Source organism: Malus domestica, chromosome 17 (genome assembly GCF_042453785.1).
Source record: "Malus domestica chromosome 17, GDT2T_hap1".
Lineage (NCBI taxonomy): Eukaryota > Viridiplantae > Streptophyta > Magnoliopsida > Rosales > Rosaceae > Malus > Malus domestica.
The window spans coordinates 23,595,569-23,613,231 of NC_091677.1; the positions used below are offsets into that span (position 1 = coordinate 23,595,569).

General features: G+C 35.3%; 2 protein-coding genes and 1 long non-coding RNA gene across 3 annotated transcripts; 2 read left to right on the forward strand and 1 right to left on the reverse strand.

The window, feature by feature from the left end:
- Window positions 1-1,772: 1,772 nt before the first annotated feature.
- Window positions 1,773-3,607, reverse strand: LOC103417301 (uncharacterized). Its single transcript, XR_526520.4, has 4 exons — window positions 3,318-3,607; window positions 3,110-3,165; window positions 2,124-2,165; window positions 1,773-2,039 (listed from the first exon to the last, which is right to left on the reverse strand). It is a non-coding gene; the product is annotated as an uncharacterized lncRNA (long non-coding RNA).
- Window positions 3,608-9,671: 6,064 nt separating this feature from the next.
- LOC103405475 (uncharacterized) lies at window positions 9,672-13,172 on the forward strand. The gene is made up of 7 exons (XM_008344480.4): window positions 9,672-9,899; window positions 10,018-10,075; window positions 10,186-10,318; window positions 11,242-11,345; window positions 11,421-11,565; window positions 11,676-11,816; window positions 12,076-13,172. Exons 2-7 carry the CDS (start codon window positions 10,035-10,037, stop codon window positions 12,931-12,933), a joined length of 1,422 nt encoding a protein of 473 aa, XP_008342702.3. The 5' UTR covers window positions 9,672-9,899; window positions 10,018-10,034; the 3' UTR covers window positions 12,934-13,172.
- A 508-nt stretch (window positions 13,173-13,680) lies between these two features.
- On the forward strand, window positions 13,681-16,879 carry LOC103405476 (uncharacterized). The gene is made up of 9 exons (XM_008344482.4): window positions 13,681-14,011; window positions 14,131-14,205; window positions 14,511-14,584; window positions 14,687-14,789; window positions 15,149-15,199; window positions 15,459-15,612; window positions 15,828-15,966; window positions 16,264-16,369; window positions 16,478-16,879. Exons 1-9 carry the CDS (start codon window positions 13,864-13,866, stop codon window positions 16,633-16,635), a joined length of 1,008 nt encoding a protein of 335 aa, XP_008342704.3. The 5' UTR covers window positions 13,681-13,863; the 3' UTR covers window positions 16,636-16,879.
- Window positions 16,880-17,663: the final 784 nt, after the last annotated feature.

The window sequence follows — 17,663 nt, forward strand, 5'->3', positions numbered from 1 at the left end:
CTTGGAACAACGTAAATCCGACCGTGAATCTGCAAGAAAGTAAAAAACACAAGATGTATCGTGGTTCACCCCAATGTTTGGGCTACGTCCACACTGATTATTGTATTTCTCTGAGATGTTGGAGAGGGAGAGATAGCTCTGAATATGAGAGTGAGAGCTTTGAGAGAGCTTAGAGCTTAAGGGATGTGAGGAGGCTCTGGGTGTGTGAGGGTGAGGAGGCCCTTTTATAGAATAAGGGCTCCTCCCCTCTTTACATATTTGCCCCTCCATTTATTACATAATTACATTTGAGTCCCCCAAGTATTTATACGAGATCTAAATACGGATGCCCTAAGTATGGTACAAACATAACTTAAACTGGATAAAGACATCCAAAAAGAGGAGGTTAAGAGAGAAAAATGAGAGGATAAAAGAAAGTAAGAGATGATTAGAGGAAAGAGAAAGAAGTGAAAGGATCAGAGGAGATATATAGGAAGAGAAGTGAGAGAAAGAACAAATAGAATGAAAAGAGCGGATTAGAGAAGAGACGAAAAAGGTATTAAAAAAAAGAAGGGGGATAGAGAAAGAAGAAAAGAGAGAGATAGATTTGGAGTGAGAGGGGAGGAGGGAAAGAAAAAAAAAGAGTGAGTTTAAGTTTAAAAACTCACTTTTTGTGTTTTTAGATATTTTTGAGTTAATCTTGAATTCAGTTTTTGAAAATAGTCCTACCAAACAAGTTTTTAAAGCTTAAAACTTGAAAATTGTTTTTGAGTTTCAAAAGTTGGATTCAAGAAGAATTTCAAACGACTCTTAATATCTCAAATAATAAACTTCAAACGCCAAGGAACTTTGCAAGACCCTAAGATTGAATCAATCACAAGCTTAGAGTCTCCCTGCACACAGAATTTCTCGAAGCCTCTACTTCTTGTCATCCAAAGTGCATCTCTCAAAGCCAGAGTTTCAACAACAGATATTGAATGTTCCCCCAAACATCTAGCACCAACAACAATTGGGTTTCCATCCTCATTCCTGATTATGAAGCCCACTTGGGGGATTCCATCTAATTTAATAAGTCTATTGGGAACTGCTTTAACACTTCGGAACACTACTTGAGTTCTTTCCTTCCAACTAAATTTTTTAACCTTATGAGGAACATTAACTTCTACATTCTATTTAGCAACTCAGTTTTTGAATTATTTCATGTTACATTATTTTGAATCCAAGTCGCATATTTGACAGTTCATCGACCATTGGCATTCATGCCCCAACAGATCGAATCATTTCTATCAAATTAGATTCGAATTTCGTGGATTGTGAATTCGATATCAAATTAAGTTAACCATTGTGTGGCATAACCAAACTCCTCCTCCCCTTAGTGTTAAAAATAGCAATGTATTAAAAAAAACACATTGGTAAAGGAATACTGCAAACTTTATTAGCAATATCTATACTGACATAATTAAGCAAAAGAGATTTATTCCAGCAGTTACTGAAAATAAAATGACAAACTTTCAGGTTCCAATCAATACTACGTAATTGATCTTCCTGTATGAGACGGAAAAGTGGAAAAGGAAAAATCCAATTATGGGTCCAGAACAAGATGTTGTGACCATTTCCCACAAAAACAGTGCGCGGGATTTTTTGCGTTGTTTCATATATGTTTTTCTCCGTAACACAAAAAACAGAACGGCATGTTGTAAGATATTCGAGAGCCAATCTCGAAATCTCATTGATATCTTAGAGAATAACAAAAAAAAACAAACATGGTAACACTAGAAACAACTCAGAAAAGCTTAAGATTGGACAACTCAATTTATTTAGACCGGGTCATAATGTTACACACTGAAATTCACTCGAGCATCTCGCGCACATTAGATGCTCGACAATAACATGAATTGAAAGACGTTAACACAACAGAGTTCATAATTACAGCTCAAGAACAATATATTGTATCCCGGATTGGGGTTCGATAAACCCACTCATTTCTTCCCGCTTTTCTTGAGCCCAGAACCTCCGAAGGACCCTTTCTGTTGTGCCTTGGCTCTAAGCTCCTTCAGTGCCTGTTTATCACAAGCATGATAAGTTAGTAAATAATTTATCATAACACTCGATAAACGAACCGGGTTATGTTAAGAAAAACCTACCTTTTCCTCCTCTTTCTTCTTCTGAAGGTTGGCCAAATCGGACTGCACATTAGAAGATAAAGATTCTTATTCCAGGACATAACAAGTAATTTTGAAAGGCACTGAAAAACAAGCTAATTACTTCATGAACTTGAACATGTATTTGTATAAGGATAAGGTTCAACGTACGGTTGAATATAATGACACAAACCACCATGGGCGAAATCTTAAGTATAAAGATTCAAATATAAGCGCAGTTGAGAACAATTTAGCTGGGGCAAGTTTAAAATAAACACAGTTTCAGAAGCTCCTTTGTTTCTACATTCAAAACATGAAAGATTCAACATAGAGTGACAAAGGAGTCATAAAATAGCATAGCCTGTAAGAGTAACACATAAAATATGCTCCGGTGAACAGGGCAAAAACAGCGTTTTTCAAAATTCAAGCTATAAGCCTAATACAATGCGCATACTATGAGCTGAACATTGAGCATCTGCTAGTCGGAGACACATAGAGAATCCATCCGTTTATATTTGTTCGACACAAATTTCCCAGGTTACTATACCAAATCTATCGAAAATTCGTTATTTGCATTATTGTTTCCATAATCGAATCCAACTTTACAAAAAACAATAGACCATTCTTTGAATAACCTCAATTCCTACGAAATACAAACTTTAGGCAAGAGTACTAAATAAAATCACCCAGCTCCTACCTACTGATTAATCAAACAAGATAACGATTTCAACTACATACTAATCCCTTAAGCATAAGTTTTACCTAATAAATGGGATTTTAAAATTTCAACATACAGTACAAAAAAATTCAGAGCTAAAAGGATCCGATCCACCCAAAACACAAATCTGAAATCATCATCCACCTAAAACATAAACCTAAACATTCCTCTAATTATTTTCCTATTTCATATACCCAGTAAGGTCCTGAATAATAATACCACCAAAGCTACCAACTTCATCATTCAAACATAATCAAACAATTAATCATACCTCGTCGTACTCCTTCTTGTCGGCCTTGGGTGCCTTCAAGGGCTTTGCTTTTCCACCTGAAAAATAAAGCACAATTTCATACTTCTGTGTTCGAAAAGCTTAACAAATTTCTAGGGTTTTTTTCCCCTAATTTCCGAATTGACAAAAAATTGGTCGGAATTGAAAATTGAATCTTTAAAATCTAGGGTTTTTATCGTAAAGGACATACCTTGCTTGGAAGACATGGCTGGGATCTGGGGCAAAAGGCTTGCTCGGTTGGTATTTGAGAGCGACCACAAATCCACGGGAGTCAGGACAACCCTACTTGCAATAACACGCAGCCGCCCTTGTTCATGAATCGTTCACCAATCACCAGTATATATTGGATATTGCACGTGGTACTCACGTGCGTGAATCAACCCCTGTTTATGATCTGGCATGAGTCAATCCTTTTGGTCATCTATTTCAAATTTAGTATTTTACAATCTGAGGTTTTCTTTCTATTGTTTGCTCATTACACCAACAAAGTCTTGCACGACTCGTTAATCCGATATGTTATAAACATATTTAGTTGAAAGACAACCATATCTTTCATTGTTGATCCATCTTTTTAAACACAAATTGCTCATTCAATTACTTGGGTCTGTAAGTGGTGGATTGTTCTGGTAGATAGTTTAGCTTATTAAATTAATACCTCTTGGTAGGGACGAAGCTAGATATTTGTATGAATGGAGACATCCTCAAACAACAAAGTTACAATTAAAAAGCTAAAATATTTACTTAACAAAACACTTATATATTAATCTATAAAGTTTTTCATACATAACACTTAGAATCATTGTTGGCGAAGTTAGCCATATTGATATTAAAAGAAATGCTAAAGAGACTCTCTCAAAGTGGAACTCTCCATTGACTCTCTACTACCTCATGTTTTTGGCACAATGTTTAATAATGTTGGTACGAGAATTATGCTAAAAACATTAGATGACGAAGATGTAAACTTTTAGAAGAGTCTCCTTAGCATTTCCCATGATACCAATTAACATACATGGTTGGTCATTGGGATGCAAAACTATACAATTTTGTTTGCACCAAAAAAAAGGAGTAGGGGCATCCACCCCCTCTAGGCCTATAGTGGCTCTGTCCATGTTTCTTAGATACCACTTACGCTAAGTTTAGATTAAGGAAATAAACTTAGAATTTGGATCAAAGTTAGCCAATTCTCTTGTTTGAATTCATGAACATAAAAACTTACAATTTACGCGTGGAAAAAAATTTAGGATTTGGACCTCCAATTTTTAAGTTTAAATTTCATGTAAATAGGTGTTATTTCTAAATTTCTTTGAATGAGAATTTAAAAATAAAAAATTCAGTATTCAAATTCTATTGTTCTTTTAGCTTAATCAAACAAGAAAATTCACAAATTATAGAAAATAAAGTTTCGTCATTTTAATTGTTTTTTCATAATCTTGAATTTCCTTATTCCAACAAAGCGATAGACTTCTAAAATAGAAACTAATTGGGCCACCCCACACTATTCTAATACACTAAAACATATTATGTTGAAGTCCAAATGGATATTGGGTTGCTAAAAGTAGGCCCAAATATAGTTTAGACTCAAGAATTGAAGAATCCTAACCTGAAAATCCCATAAGCTTAAAATAGCTGCATCCCATCATTGAGCAACTAATCCCACCTTAATAATGAAATCGCACCAATGTCCCTAGGACAAGGAGTCATGTCAATCTTCAGTTTCATGTTCTTTATCTTTTGGATTACAATTTTCAATGTATATATTGTGCAAAGGAGAAGGGAAAATTGGGTTAAGCATATCCACAGTACGACAAAAAATGAAAGGAGGTTCGTCGTGCCCTTGGTTTAAAAATAAAAAAAGTTAGGAATCGTTTGGTAACTATTTTATTTTTTTAACTTTAACTTTTCACTTTTTAGAAAGCATAAAATTTGTTTGTTAATTATTTTTAGTTTTCAAAAAATAAATATTGAAAACTAAAGGTTAAATTCTGAGTCTAGCATTCGGTTTTTTATTTTCAATTTTCTTTTTCTTGAAAATTAAAAACTCGTTTAATAACAATTTTAATGTTTTCAAAAACAAAAAAAAAAGGAAGCATGAAAACAAAATGGCTATCAAATTAATTTTTAAAAAAAAATTCCATGCTTTTGTTATTATAAAGCTATGTGAAGATGTCTTTGTTTGTTTTTCGTTGACAACAGAGAACAAAGCTTTGAAACAAAACGCCTACTTTAAAATTTCGTGAAGTCAAGCGACTTCAACTATATGGTGCCTAAACCATCGAAAAATGAAAGAGGAGCATTATATGGTGCTTAAAATTTAAACTCTATAGTACACATGTGTGTATATATAAATGCTACATAAGGGTGGGCAAACAAACCTAAAGTCCAACCAAACCAAATGTTTGGAGTGTCAAATGACTCGTTTTACATTCCTCATAAGTGTATTTTTCTTTCTAATTATAGAAAGTTTGGAGTGCTAAATGAGATTTTTGAAGTACTAATAACTACTAATAACAATTCTTATATATATATATATATATATATATATATATATTGATTAATTTGAACGATGTTAATTAAGCACTTGATAGCCATCTGCCGATGTTCGAAATCTTATGCCAACATATGTTGACAATTACCATGTTCTGTAGAGGCGTTTTGAGGGTGGCTGTAGGAAACTGTGGAGTAATATTACGCTAGTCAACTGAGGCATTTTATCGAGCACTTGATAAGCACAATAGAGTCCCACACAAGAAGAGAGAAAACAAAGACATGTATGATAGAAGAAAATTAGAGAAATAGTAGGAGGAGGAAGAAATTATAATTTAGTTTGTTCCAACTGTTTATAGAGGTCAAATACAAAAAACACGGAATTTTAAAGTTGTTGGGGTCATGAATGACCAATGATCCCGTACTAACTCTGACACTGCATTTGAAAACCATTTCTCTTTTTTTTTTTTTGCTTCTAGTTTTCGTTGATTTGAAAACTTACTTGTTAACTACTTTCGGATTTCAACTTTCAAACTGAAAAGACATTAGTTCTCGGTTTTCCTTCGAATCAGCATGCAATTAAGGTAATAAGTTAACCTTCTTTTTTCGTTAAACGAGGTAGAGTTAACTGATCCGGCTATCGTGTGTTCTACCAAAATGATTAGGCATCGTTTAAGCTTTTTGTAACCCTAAAGTCGTGTGCCTACATGTTTAGGGTTTAACCCTAACTTGCCATTATTCAAAACCAAAGTTCTCACACTTTTTTGGTTTTTTAGCTAATGCTAGAGAGATTAAAATTTTAAATCAAATGATGTATCATCAATAAGAAATAAGTACGTTAATCAACGTTTAAATAATAATTCAATCATTAACAACCATATCATTTAATTTAAAAATTTTAATTTCTCTAACATTATTTTTTCCGACTAAACATTCAATAGAACTACGGGCTTGGCTTTCCTTTTTTATTAACTTTTCTTTTTTGGCCGGAAAGGTTCACTTTTTCTTTTCTAAACAACTTTCTTGACGAAGACCAACCATTGCAAGCAAAAAGTCATGTTTTCTTGTCAAATATTTTGCATGAATGTTAATTATATACGTAAGTCAAATTAATTCTTAATCAATCATCCATATTGATATCTTGATATTATAATATGTTATATAATCCTACAACTATATAATATTTGAATTGCATAATGTACAAATAACAAGAGTTAAGACTCTAGTGGCTCGTACTGGGTCTTGTCAACCAAAACTTTATGAAATTACCAGTTTAACCTACTAATTAAGAAAGAACATGAATAATAAATATGGGACATAAATGTAATTTCACACAACTAAATTTTGCTATATTTTTTTAAAGCATCACCTACATGTAATACTAACATATCTCTAATTAAAAATAAAAAAAAACTTCCCACTCCCACATTCTCTATCACTTTCTTCCTCTCTCCTATTTCAAAAACAAAAATAAAAAATTTTCTCACACACTTTGTGTGTGCCCACATGCTAGTGTAATTAAAAAAAAAACTAAATTTAACAGTTTAATATTAACATGAGCGGTAGGAAAAAAATTTCAAAACTGACGATCAAAATGTCATGCAATGCTATTAGTTCACGTGTAATATCAATGAAAATTATTATGACGACACCAAAACAATTTCTAGAGAAAATAAAGTACCGAATGGCAATTCACTATGCCATATAAGAAGTTGAGATTCTCTTTGAATCTCTGTGTCTTGAGTAGCTAAATTCGGAAATTCGGACATCTCATTTTAAGTTATGCGGTATTCATTAACCCATTCTATTAGTCCACCCTCACAGAAAATGAAGTCTTTGAAACGTCTGAATCTCTCTCTTGAACGGTTCGGATTTCCAAATCTCATTACTCTAGACATAGAGATCCAAAGAGTATCTCGACTCTAATATAAGCATGATATAATCATGCCAGCAAAGCATAATTAATGATGCACACAGCTGGGTCACAGTAAGCTTGGCTACTTTTCCACCGGATGACAAATAGACCTGGCCTGCTTCAGTTCACTTGCTTTTGCTCGTTTCACGCAACACGCTGGTAGTGACATGTGGATATATAATACATGCTCAATACTTACATTAATCAGCTGGCTTAAAGTGGACGCAGACTAATACACTTAATTTATGTCTTTACTTTATATCACTTAATCACTTAGGTTTCGTTGGTTGATGAGGATTTTTATAGTCAAATTAGTGTTTGATGCATGCCCATACAAATATAAAGCCTATAGCATCCTATTTTGACCATTGCTCTAGAGTTTTGAGAGTTCTCTCGTTTAGAATTTAAAAGCTTGTGAATTCACTTGTTTTGTTTTGTGCTCGTTAGTAAGGTACGTAACGTCCACGTACTAGCAAACAATTGACATGACAAATTACATGCACTATCAAAGCTTCATATCTGTGTGTCTCTTTTAATCCATTATTCGTTTATTGATTAGTAAGTCGGTAATGCAGTTCAAAAATCCTTTTTCTTTGGCTGCTTTGCATTATTGCAGTTTCGTCCCACGTTTGGTGCGCCTAAAAACTGTGGAACGGGTTGTCGCATAGGATGAAATTTGGCTGATTTTTCGTTCCACCTTTTCCCCCTGGAACAACCTGTTCCATATCCATGAAACACAAATTTATAACATTTTATGACAAAATTTCTCCTTATCTTTTTCAATATTTACATCATCCGTTCCGTCTTGTCCCGTCCCGTCTTGTTCTGTCCCGTCCCGTCTGCGTACCAAACGGTACCTTAACAACTGGTTATCCAACTAAGGATAAATTTCAGTCTCTCACACAAGAGTCCTATATGGTAGAAAACTGAAAAACCAGTAAACTTGAGTCTTGAGGGTCAAGCAATCTATGGTTCTTTATTTCCCTTTATTTGTGCCTGCCAGCTGATGTATACTTGAAAAGCTCCATGCAGGCCCGTAAAGATAGGGACAGCTATGTACGGGCTGCTTTCATTTATTATTATTATTTTGAACAATCGGCATTATCTATATTAAAACGTGGGGAAGTAGACTAAGTCTCACACTGAGTTATCCATAATAATGTTGTTCAAATTTGCCTTTAGCGATAATTGAACCTAACACATCTCACTTACAAATAGAAAGAAGTACAACTAGATTGTAATACTAAGTGACATTATCATTATTGAATTGCCTTCCAATCTCATAAATTTAGGAACACTCAACCTAATCTTGTTCATGCCTTATCTGTCTCCCTTCCTACATATCTGGTCCCTTCACTCAAAACCACAAACAATTTCAACAAATAACTATATGCATTATTTTGATGAATATTTGTATTAGGATTTGAGAATTTGAGCAGTCAAAATTTCAATCCAAAGCAAACCCTTAAATGAAGTAAACTTGTATTCTTTGCATGTTGAATTCATAAGATTTGATTTTAAAATTTCTTCTGTACAAGATTTTGGTTATTCGAGTGTCATCGTAAAATCAATTCCAATTATTGATGATTTTAAACAATAATGCGATAGTGTATTTATGAAAACTCACATGATAATCTGATAATGGTAGGCATTTGATCAGAAAAATTAATTACATAGCCGATTATTCGGTGGCTAAATTAAGAACCATTAATACTACCAAAATCCATGAAAATCTTTTGAACCCAAGAATTTCGGAGATCAAATCCACAAAAATAAAACCGCTATATTCTCGACGGTTTGGTTTCCCGCGATCTTATATTTACTTCCTTGCCACTTTCCAACCGAAAACAAATAGGCCTGCAACCAATACAAACTGTTCTTCCCAAATTACCCCTCGTCAGTTCGTTGTCTATACAAGGCAATCCAGGTAAGTTTCGGTTTTTCAGTAGCGAAATTCGTAAATGCAGCGCGCTAGTTTTTATTTTTAACGGGAGGCCACGTGGCAAAAGCCCACGTCCTTTCAGTTGTTCCCAGAGCTTAGTCTGCCTAGGATATATAGGTTCTTCATTGACCCTTCGTCTCCATCTGTCGACCTTCTTCCCAGAAAAAAAAATATATATACATACACACATATAAATATGTATATTTTTATGTATGTGTGTATGTAACAGCTCCGAATTCTTAATCTTCCAGCTCTGTTCTTCGTGGTGATCCCAATTCCAAGGCATTGCTGTTACCAATTTGCCCAACATTCTGAACCCGTTTGCAGGAAAAACCCCAGATTGTTCTTTCTCTGTTTCTTGCTTAGAATGCCAAAAATACCCGTTTTCTTTCCTTCCGGGTTTTCTTGAATCCGATCCTTGGCGTGGACCGGTGAGTCGAAATGTTTTAATCCCTCAGTCATTCTTTTCCTTGTTGTCGTTACATTCTCAGTCATTGTTTAAAGCTCGGTTCTTTGTTTCCTTTTTACCGAGGTTTTGTGAATTTGCAGAGTCCTCAGAGAACAAGATGTTGAGGGGGTTCCGAAAGCCGAGATTCGTCACCAAATGGTTCGTTGCAAAAAACCCAAGTCGCATTTCAGTTTTTTATTTCTTTATTTTTTATGTTCATTGATTGTTACTTTTTTTTTCCTTTCTAATTTGGGTGTTTTCTGATGCAGCAAATCGGATATAAAGATGACGAAGATGCGGCTCGAGGCGATAAAGAAGAAGAGGAACGCAGTGCAGAAGTTTTTGAAGAACGATATGGCTGATCTTTTGAGCAGTGGCCTTGGCATCAATGCTTATGGCAGGGTATGTATGTTTCTGCTTAATTAATCTTGTTCTTGGTTTTTGTTTTTGATTAATTAATTAAACATATTTAACGTTAATCTTGTTTATAATTTTCTCAATTTTTGTTGATTTTATGGTCTTCTGTGGCCTGAGAAATAGGCTTGTTTCCATGCCCTGCCTTATGACTTTTTCCTTGTGTCTTTTCCTTCGCCTTTTTTGGTGCATCATTTTCGGCGATGGCGGCATGTTATTGTTGCTTCCATTGAACACACAAATCCCACTTGCACAGAGATTATCTCACGGCTTCTGAAACTTGATACACAAGCTAGAACAACTGGTTGTGGCCCGGTTTTTCGTTACGCCATGGCTTGTTGTTCCTCACATGCTGGTCATCCATTTCATGCCCTCTTTTTACTCATAAATCATTCATTTGAAAGACTTGTTTAGCTTTGTCTCTATTAGTTTGCTTCCAAATGATTAACTGTGATTCTTCCTAATTACCAAGTTAACTAGGTAACTGAATAGGTTTGCTCTGTGTTTTCTTTACCTAGTTAACCCAATTACCAAGTTACCAATTATGTTGACAATAACGAGTTACATGGGCAAATGTCAAAACATTTTTTATATTAGGCGTAGGTGCAATACTTGATTTTGGATGACATTTTCTTCTGCACTGGCGTTTTGGCAAGAACGTCCACGAAAATTTAAGTTGGTAGGTCTTGGAGTGGTTAATCTTCCATCCCCTACCACATTCACATAAACCTGCTCACAATGTGATGAATTGTTGATTGCGTTGCATTTATATTGAATGAAGATTACTCGCATATTGCATCGTTGCAGATGATCCATGATTTACATATATGCTTGCGGCAGTAGTTCACTCAGAGAGCCTCAATTATTATATCTTGTTCAATGCTCTTAACGCTTCATAATTGGTGAAACAGGCTGAGGGGCTTCTAGTTGAGCAAAATATGTCCGCCTGTTACGAATCAACTGAAAACTTTCTTGGATGCATCTCGAGTCATCTGTCTCTCATGCAAAGTCAGAGGTATATGTCGCTTCCAGAATAATATGTCCTTAAGTTTTTTAGACTTTTTCTCCTTAGCCTTCATTTGTTCTACAGTGAGTGCCCTGAGGAATGCAAGGAAGCTGTTCCATCTTTGATGTACGCTGCAGCACGATTTTCTGATTTGCCAGAACTGCGTGACCTCCGAACTCTGTTTAGTGAAAAATATGGAAATTCTCTCGAACCTTTTCTGAATAAAGAGGTGATAATTCAGAACTTGCCCTTTAAGTTCTTAGTTATCGAATAATCAGACGATGCATACTTATTCTATAGGTTTGTCTCTCGTCTGACCCAATTTTCGTTTGTGCTCAGTTTGTGGAGAGGTTGAAATCAAAGCCTTCAACGAAGGAGATGAAGATTCAGTTAATGCATGACATAGCACGGGAATTCTCAATTGAATGGGATTCAAAGGCCTTGGAACAGAAACTGTATACTCCGCCTGCACCAGACCAAGTAAGTCTATTTATATATCTGTTATAAATTACTTATGCTTGAAGGAATCATATGGAAATCTTAGGATCTGGCACATAGTATGAACCTTTTGGCGAACGAGGAAGGCTGAGTTATGTGTCACAATATAAGTCGTCTCAAATCATTATCCCAAATCTGCTTAGATGCCAAACATTTCCCTCCATGTTTTCCCACGTTGTGTTATTGTAATGCTTCGTATTGTCTCATCTCATTGATAGTAACAGTATGACCTATTTTGCAGGGTCAGCGCAGGTATGGGTCTCCAGTTGACAGAGATAACGATATGCACAAATCACATAAAGGGCAGGATAATGCTTTCCCGAAGAGAAGAAACCAGGATGCTGGGGACAAATTAAGCCACACAACGGCTTCTACTGCATCAGTAGGAAGTGAGATCGACTTGAAACCTCAGGCAAGCAAGGGTGACTCTTATGACAGATACAAGCTGCAGAGCAGCAGTGAAGATGAAACCACAACAGACGCATCCCAATCTGCCCCAAAGTATTCTTCAAGCGCAGTAGGAAGCACATCCGCAGATGAAGCAGATAACAAGAAGATGCCCTTCCACTCCAAATTTATTCCACCACCTTACTACAAACCAAGACCTGGAAAAAAGGAAAGCAGTCACGGCGAAAAGGAAACAGATCAGCCTAGCAATGTTTCAGTCGACGAAGATAATACAAAACCAAGATCAGTAAGGTGGAAAAACTTGAAACCACCACCAGGTCGTGAGAATCTTGACATGAACGATAAAACTAGACACGGAGATGATAGTGATCCAAGGGACAAAGAAGAGAGGATAATGGACGGGCTTTTGTTGCATTACAGCAAGAAACAGTCACCCTATGAATCGAGCCAGAAGAAGGGAAATGTAGACGAGTATGATGGTGGTGAATCCACATGGAAGAGAAGCAGAAGATCTCAGCGAGAAGCTCCATCGGCCAGAGCATCATCTCTGCCACCAGAGCCAACAAGTCCAATTGAGGCACCGAGAAAGCATGGCCGAGCAGTGTCCTTGGAACCGGATGCGCATGTGCACCCAAAGCTACCGGAGTATGATGAACTGGCAGCTCGAATTGCGGCTCTTAGGGGAATATAGAAGAAAGAAAGCATTAGAAATTAAAGTGTGTCTATATGTAAAAAGTGAGTTGGTGTCATATTCTCTACCTCCTAAATCCTAATAGGAAAATATTATTAGAGTTGATAAACATTCATTAATCATTAGTTTACTGGTCCTATATCAATGTAAAAATCCCCAAAGTTGCACGGTTGAACTTTAGGGTTCACAATCTAACAATACTTTAGATATAAATTCCAATTGTATATTTTATGTTTTCAGTTGTGTATTGGGGTGCAGTCAAATTATGATTTGATAAAATTTTAATATATTTTAAAATTCAGGTATAGTGAATTTGAGATTTTGAAAGTATTAAAAAAATTTAAAACCGGGTATAGAAATTAGTGAAACAAGTTTATAGAAATCTATAATAGAATTCCATATAAATCTGTCAAAATCCATATAAAATTGTAAAGTCCATTGAAATTCTCTAAAACCTATCACTTAAAAAAAGTCCATTAGATTCTATCATGCACAAATCACATAAGGTTCGGCTACTGCTTAATGATACGAGTTTCATACAAGATGTAATTATTGCAAAGATCAACTAAATCTCTATATTCAAGAGCTAACCGTTTATTTTTCAAGAAAAAAATTATAAGTTCTAATATTTTTTTAAGTATTCAACCATACACTCGAGATTATGTGTTTGATTCCGTTCTCCAACATTTTTTACAAAGAAAAATATTTAAAACAAATTAATGGTATTTTTTTACACAAAAAATTATGAGGCTTTTTTTTTCCCCTCATATGGATTAGTCTGCTTATGAATTTTCCAGATGGGCTAAGCACTAATTCAGTTTTCTTTCTCGTAAATAAAAAACGGGGCGTTTAACGCCTAGAAATCGAAATCTTCCCAGAGATACACTGCAATTAGGGTTAGGGTTTGGTTTCTCAGCAATATTGGTGTGAATGGAAGAAGGTCCAATGGAGGTGACGGGGCAAATGAAGCGGAGAGATTCAGAGGAGGAAGAGCAGGTGATGAGTGAAGTGCACTTGGGCTGCCCACCTGGTTTCTGTGGCCCCCACATTTCCCACTTCACCTTCTCCATCCCACCTGGTACTGAATTTAACCTCCATAGCCTCTCCTCTGTTTCATTTTATTTATTTAGGTTTTTATTCAATGGAAAAAAAAATCCAAGCTTTAACTAGGCCTCTAACGCAATCAATTACTCATAGGATTTGAACCTGCTTCCCCAAATCAATTGATTAGCTTGGATGAGGATGGTGATCTTGTTCTTCCGAGGCGCAGCAGTAAGTTTTCGGTTTTCACTTGTGGTTGTTAGTACCAAAGTTTTAAATCGCGTCATGTTGGAGGTACTGCAATACAATATCCGTTATGTAGCGGCGATGCGCGCTAACTTACCCATTAACCAAAATGTATCATGCATTTGATGGCGTACTTCAACCCTGCATGCTTGTGGTGGTTGATTTTTTTTTTTTTCTTTGTATTTACCCATTAACCAAAACCAGTAATTCTTATCGAAAAATGCCACATTTCGTTCTTCAAGTTCATTTTGTTTTGTTTTCTATACAAAATTTACACGAAAAATGTGCAGAATTATCAACATCAAGTTGCAGTGTGAGTATCCAGCATAATATCACATCGTCAATTCCAAGTGTCGGCTTGCAGGTAAATTTTGTTTGTTGTTGTTGCTGCTGTTGGTTTTGAACTTTTATTTTAAGTTTGGTTTGTTTGCTAAGTGTTTATATTGAATCTCGTTTTGCCCCTCAGGTGTGGAGGGCAGAACTTGTCTTATCTGATTTTTTGCTGCATAAGATGTTTACATCATCTGAACTCGATGGAATTGTCTGTTTAGAACTTGGTGCTGGTACAGGTACATTAATAATATATTTCTTAATGTTAACTTTTATACTGTATCTGCCAGTCAGTGACTCATAAACACCCGTTTCAGATTAAGTCAACGTGTATTCGTGAGTTCTTAGAGATTCTAGATACTTCAAATTGTGGATAGCTGAACTGAATCATAGGAGTCATGCTAAAAACATAGTCTGCGGGAGGAAAACGCTTTAATTTAGATTTATGTTCATGATTGTTTCTCAATATACCACTAAAACATATAAAATTTTGTGGAGTCATACTACACATTCATTACTCATTCAAGATTTCAATGACTTTAATTTGAGACTTCACTATCTATTGGATGACAGGAATTTGAATTGATTTTTTAATCAGGGTTGGTAGGTGTATTACTTGCACGCGTTGCGAAGACAGTGTTTATAACAGGTACAAGAACCTTGTACATACTGAATTTCGTTTGCCATGTCCTTTCGTCCCTCAAAAGTTTAATTTTTTTTTTTCCATTGTAGTTTTGATACAAGTCTCTGAAACAATTTCTTTTAAAGTGGGTGCTCGATCGGTTCAGTGTATATTACTAGGATTTGATTTTTATTGATGATTGCTACGAATAGTTAGGTCGGATATACTTTATTGTTGTGTCATCCAATTCAAATTGATAGTGATATAAGGTTGCCCTCTGTGTCAGACCGTGGGAATGAAGTCCTTGACAACTGTGCCAAGAATGTCGACCTTAATTCTGAAATGTTTAGTCAACAAGCTTCTGTTCATGTACGTGAACTTGATTGGATGAATCCATGGCCCCCAAGAATAACCGTAAAAGAATCCTCCCTGGGTGAAAGGTGAAAATTATGTATCTACTTTGATTGTTTGTTGCAACTAGTTGAATTTTGAAAGATACTAAAACACATTGATTTCGGATAGTGTCTTGTACGCTGCTAATGTATTTGCTTTTCTGGTATTATCTCATTCACGTAGCTTAACAACTTACACTATTTGTTATATCCTAACATCATTTATCAGGAAACACAAATCAAATTCTAATGATGTTACCTAGGTATTCTTGGACCTTTTCAGAAGTTGAAGCTGCCCAGGAAGCTTCTGTGCTTGTAGCTGCAGATGTAATCTACAGTGATGACCTGACAGACGCATTTTTCAGCACTTTAGAGAGATTAATGCCTCTGGGATCAAAAAAGGTACAAGCCAACATGTTAGAATTGTAAAAAATAGCGAGTATAACTGCTGGGCAGAGTTTTGAGACCTTTCGTACTTGCCTTTTTTATTTTTAAAATAGGAATCCCAGTTGCCTTTAATATACCAAAAGTTTAAGATTTGAAGCAACCGTTATATAGAGTGAGCTTGATCATGAAACGAATGGGTGTCAATCAGAATGATAACTAGATTCCCATATTGATTTTTGACAATTCCTCGTCTGTTTCATATTGTTTAAAGTCCATCATTTAACAATAACCGGGGATTTCTTTCTATATCAGGTGTTATACTTGGCGTTGGAAAAGCGTTACAATTTCAGTCTTGACGATCTCGCCATTGTGGCAAATGGTTACTTGCATTTCCGAAGCTTTTTGCAGTTAGAGGGGGGTAAGCATTGTTCATGTATCAAGATGTACCGATATCATGATTCGTGAGCTTGTTCTATCGTTTATTTGTTCATCCTTTTGGCTTATAGTTAGTTTGGATTTTCAATAGATGGTGCAGATTGCGAAGGCCTCGAATGTGGTTCAGTGCCTTGCTTTATGGGCAAATGCATTGACATTACACAGATTCCTCAGTATGTGAAAGAGTATGATCGAGGAAATGATGTTGAGCTTTGGCAAATCAAGTATAACAACAGAAAACTGATGTAAAGTGTAAGCCGTGTAAAACCTTTTCGAGAAATGGGGAGTTTGATACTTGTGTGACTTAGTCGAATCCCCAACCGCCAACCCCTAATATTATTGTTTAGGGAACACGGTAGCGATATATTGAAAAATCAAGAAGGATTACATTCTTCTGAAATTTGGTCCATTGATCATTTTGCCCCCATTTCTTTTTTCTTTCTGAAAATTGTCAAAACCATCGCCGTCAATAAAATGGCTGCAATTCAGTTTATCATCATGCATGCTTTGATTTTACTTTTGAATTGAAGGAACCCTTGCTTCTTGGTTTGATATGGGAATGGTAGGTAGATTATCTCGGAACCCAGCTCCAGTGGTTGGAGTTGAAATTTAAATCTTTAACACTTAAAATTTAGGTTTTAATTCAGAAATAATTTTTTTAAAATATTTCTAGCTTAAAATTATTATGTCCTACGTTTATGATTAAAGAGACTATTTTAAAATGAGATTTTTCATGAATTCTTCATCATCTCATAGTTTAATACGTATACTAATATGACTAAAAAATTATACTAAAAATATAAGATGGCAAATTTTTTATAAAAAGCTTCCTTATAAAAGAATCTACTTAATATTTATTTGTGATAAATCGTATTTTTAAATTTGACTTATCTGACCCATCATTTACGATTTGTTGACTCAGCCGCTAATTTCCAAAAACTTATCCCCGAAAGTCCAACTCCAAAATCCCAACGCCTCTTTCCTTGTTTGTCCCTTCTTCTCTCTCTCTCTCTCTCTCTCTCTCTCTCCCCCCACCAAATCACCATCTACAACCCACTTGTAATTACCAAAATAATACAATTCTTAAAAAAAAAAAGAAAAGTAAAAATACAAATAAAACCGTGTGAAAAGTGACACCGTTTCCGTTGTCACTTGTCATGGAGTGAGATACACAAGTCATTGTGTTGGAATATGATTTTCTTCTTTCTTTTTTCTCATCATCTTTTTTTTTTTTATTTAAACGGTTACGATTAAATCATATCAATATTTTTTATTAA